Source organism: Sebastes fasciatus, chromosome 1 (assembly GCF_043250625.1).
Source record: "Sebastes fasciatus isolate fSebFas1 chromosome 1, fSebFas1.pri, whole genome shotgun sequence".
NCBI lineage: Eukaryota > Metazoa > Chordata > Actinopteri > Perciformes > Sebastidae > Sebastes > Sebastes fasciatus.
Window position 1 is genome coordinate 17,481,845 of NC_133795.1, and position 4,666 is coordinate 17,486,510.

At 36.9% G+C, this 4,666-nt stretch overlaps 1 protein-coding gene across 2 annotated transcripts in view; it reads right to left on the reverse strand.

Annotated features, from left to right (window-relative positions):
• Positions 1-368: 368 nt before the first annotated feature.
• The window catches only part of LOC141767063 (sodium-coupled neutral amino acid transporter 3-like), a 50,331-nt gene continuing 46,033 nt past the window's right edge, over positions 369-4,666 (reverse strand). For both annotated transcript variants that reach the window (XM_074634320.1, XM_074634313.1), the window contains one exon: positions 369-3,308. In XM_074634320.1, coding sequence (XP_074490421.1) covers positions 3,204-3,308 — 105 coding nt within the window. In that variant the 3' untranslated portion in view covers positions 369-3,203. The remainder of the gene's footprint in view (positions 3,309-4,666) is intronic.

The following is a 4,666-nucleotide window of genomic DNA, read 5'->3' on the forward strand; positions in this document are numbered from 1 at the left end:
ATTGCTGAAAAAATATTTGTTTAAAATCTTATGTAATATATGCTTACAGCTTATAGCCACAGGGGTTTATTTAAAGCTGTTATCATTCTGCTTATTCTTTCACATAATCTACACAACATATTGCAATAGGCTGCGTCCTTCAGTATATTGCATTATAGAGTCAAGGTCACAGAATTTTAGCATTTTAATTAAATTAAATGCAAACATTATCAAGTGTTTCACTTCGGAAGGATAGTGTAGGCGAGGGACTGAAAAATGTTGGAATTACAGATTTGTATAAAATACAAAGTAGAGCCTAAAAAGTCAGTCTATGTTCAATCTCATGTCTCCGGATGCCCATATCAGACACAGATGATGAGAGATCAAAGTTTTGTTACCTCATTATCTTTATTGCAACATTGTTTACAGTACAATAACTGCCAGCGACATATTAAAATATATAGAGATACAAGAAAAATCGACATGGATTGAAGGACAAAAAGGTTTAAAAGCACTTTGAAAATGATTACATTTATATTTTTAATCGGACTAAAACTTTAATTGCTATTTACATTGTACAAACTAGATATGCATATAGAATATAAAGGGTATACATTTATATACATTATTTATAAATGCTGGCCAATGTCAATATTTAATATGTTACTATTCAATCATACACATGTCAATAAATCACACAAAAACGGGGATACTAAGACCACTGAGATCTAAACAGAGGTCCTCAGAGAGCATCAGGTATCAGTCACTAACACAGTGTATTATCCCCTCGCTTTGTTGCCTTGTGTTTATTTCTATTTTTTTTTGCGTGTTGTGAGGTTTTGAAATGTTTTATGTGTGCACCATTGAAAAAACTCACTAAGGTCAAACTGGGAACAGGAAGTTGGGGATAAATATAACCCAGCAGCCCCAGTGGCCGATTCACATGATTCACTCTGCATACAGATACATAAAGACAACCAAATATCTAGATACAATGGGGGGAAAAGGACTTAAAAGAGGTCTGTTGTGTAACAAATTGACTGGACAATACTCACTTACCCATACAGCACTCACTGTAGTCAGGTGTAACAGAGTTTATCATTAACAATGTATGGAAATGTAGGCCAGTACACCAACAACTCTGGGTTAGTAGGTTACTGTCTGCCAAGAAGCAGCAAGGAAGTCAGAAAACTGATGATATGCCACTGACTATAAAAAGACAAATATAAGAAGAAAAACACATAAAATCAATCATTAACATTTTGCATTTCATCACTGGATCAGATTCAACCGAATAAACATTAAACATGAAGTTTAAAACAACAGTTAATCCATCAATGGCAGGAGACGAACACTTGAGTTATACTTCTGATCAGAGTATAGGTCCAGGTTTAACAACACTAATGCATATAGGTACTATAGTTCAAATACAGTGGAGCCATGTTTTTTCTCTTTTTTAAACAACACGGACACTTAAAAACCTCCAACAGTACATCCAACTAATTCATTTCGTTTACAGAACGGAGCCGAGGAAAACTAACCTTAACGTTATTTCAAGTAATGTTTTGAGAAGACATCCATGTTATACCATCGATACATTGCTAATTTGCTCGTAATCTACATTAGATTGATTACTTCACCAAAGATTTTAGTTATACAAAAGGGGCATTCCCTTATTAAATCACATCTATTGTGAATCTCTCACAAATCATTTTGCTTGCATTTCAACTTATTAATGGCTACAACAAGTTGTGCTTATCAACGGAAAAGTGCTATCGCTAACCATCGACTTTTCAAGGTTGTTAAAGAAGACAGTAATCCCATGTCTGTCATTTCTGTTAGGGATCAAGCTTGTGCTGGACGCAGAAATATTTACAGACACCAAACTGTTACTAACCACTTCATGAAGTGACCCTGTTGTTTGTTCTTTGTTTTGGTTATCTCTGATATACTTCCAGTAAATGTTCAGAAACAACACATCATCCAAGTAAAAATCCTGCCCTGCTCGATCATTAAGAACACTGAGCGGTAACTTTCCTCTTTTCATTTATCTCTTTGATCTGTACAATCCATCCGATGAGGTCTTCAGTACCATATATAACTTTCATTTACACGGTAATACTGAAAAGAAAAACTCTGCGCACAATATAGGCATTGTTTATATAGTGATCTGGACAGCCACGAACCATTTAAAAACGTTCCTAACCTGAAACCTGCCGAGCTGAGTCATCAGTCCATACTGCATCTTCTGAGGTTTTCATCAAGTAATAAAAAATATACATCTAGATTATATTGTGTTGGAATGTTTGGGTAAATGTGCTCACAACACTATACCACATACTTTGTGGTTTTGCACCCTGCTCGGTCAGAGGTGAGAATGTTAACACCTCCAAACCTTAAAATAACCAGCAGCAGCACAAGTTAGTGGAGTAGGAGCTAAAGGCTGCACACTTTAAAGGAACAGTTTGACATGTTCTGGTCTTATTACACTATCCTAAGCGTAGCTAAGCTAACCAGCTGCTGGCCGTAACTTTGTGGTATCTAGCTTCTCTGCAAGGAGGTGGGTAAGCGTGTTTCCTGAAAATGTTGAACTATTCCTTTAACTCATCTTTCTTTCTGTGCAATAGCTTTTACTATCACTTTCCTCTCTGAGTGGCAAATATGTAGTTATTCAAATAATTTAATAATAATAGACATTTGCATCATAAAAGAACTGTCTATCGTTCAATAGGTTTTTTGTCATCTGAGGTACTTCAGATTGTGTATCATAATCTGAGCAGCAGTGTGCGGATCATGTTAGGGACAAGACAGGGACGGCAGATGCTCCCATCCAACACAGGGACAGGCGTATAAAGACAGCAGCCTTCTATATTACCTGTTCTTTTACATCCATCTCACAAGGCACAGCCTCCAAATGTCAACGTTAATCTTTACGCACCTGGCCTATTTTGTAAATTCATCTATCAACGTTCCAGGAAAGTCTACTGGCCTGGATCTGCATTCGCTGTTTGGCAGGATGTACAGTACAGTACGGTGTAACGTCATTAGAGTGAGAGCTTTTGCGGAGTGCCATCCTTAACTCTAGGCTCCTTCTCTGTGGCCAATATTCTCTAATGGAAAAGATAGGGCAACTTCAGACATCATTCAAAGTAAAAACTGTAACATTACAACACAGATCTAAATCGACAATATAAAACCTGAAAATAAAAAATGGAAGGTGGTGCCTAGTGACCACTGGCGGCTTTGCTGTTGCCCGATGTCCAATCGATGATGATAAAGCTGAGGCTCATTATCATAAACAGGAAGCCTATCCCGGCAAAAATGGCGGCCTGGAAGAGAGGAGGAGTGATTGTGTTAAAGAGAGTGACAAGAGAACAGGGGATAGAGTGATCATTGTAGGAACAATAACTGGATGCATCCTTCATAGACAGTGTCATGATATTTACAGTAACTTCCAAAGTAAAGCATTGAATATGTGAATGGCTTTAACCAGACACATTTGTCAGTGTTACTTTACCTATGGAGGTAAAAATAAATCCAGTAACACTTTTTACAGGTCCGCAAATTTCATGGTGATAATTAGCAAGTAACCTATTTGAAATTTCTTTGGAATTACTGCCAAATTACCGCAATATTTACCTCAAAATGTATCAAAAAATTACTTTGTTATAAAAACTATTTAATAATTATAATCCGCTATTTCTTTATATATTTCTATATAGCTGGTAATTTATTTAATACATTTCCAGGAAAATAATACAAAGTTAATTGATATACTTTATTTCCATGTCTGCTGATAAAATAGATAATAATTAGCAAATAACTTGTTTGAAATTTCTTAAAAAAAAAACATAATCATTACATCAGCTACCAGGTTACATTTGTGTAGAAAATAAGTCACACAATGGTGAGGTTTGTGCCTGATCAGAAGTGTCTTCTATTAGTGTTGGTTTTCCACCTCCAATGAAGAGCAGCGCACAGCCGCTTCTCAAGCCTAAGGGCCCTAGTTTAATGACTATATGCTATTTTTAGCATATATTTTTGATACATTTTGAGGTAAATATTGAGGAAATTTGACAGTAATTCCAAAGAAATGTCAAATAGGTTACCTGCTAATTATCACCTAATTACCATGAAATTTGCAGACCTGTTTTTTGTGTCTTAAAACTACATGTCGGCCGTCCCTCAGAGAGTAATTTAAGTTAAAGTTAAATTTTTGTGAAACCTCCCGTTAAACTGTAGTTTGACTTCTCACCTTGCTGCATATGTGGTCAGAGGTGAAAAATACTTGAAACTTTCAACCAGAGAGGGCAGCAAAACACTGCTTTTCAGTCCGGTGTTAAAGCCTCTGTACACCCACACAGGTGTTCTCAGTTATTCTGGCTGGTTAGATCTCTGCTCAGTTTGAAAGTGGCTGGAGCTTTGATGGGAATTTATCAGGTCACAGATCTTCATCTACCAATAAGAATGAAAAAGGTGTAACAGGAGAATCGAGGCCTATTGAAAGAGACGGGTCTTTGGGTATAACACATGCGCAGCGTAACTGGAGCTGCGGTCTTGCGTTGCGATTGGCTCAATTTCGGAGAATGCAGACCAGATTTTACCCCGCATGTGATGTACCCTGAAGATATGACGCGTTGATGACGCGTGACATCTCCTGTTTTCACCTTCCTTGAGGAGACTCAGG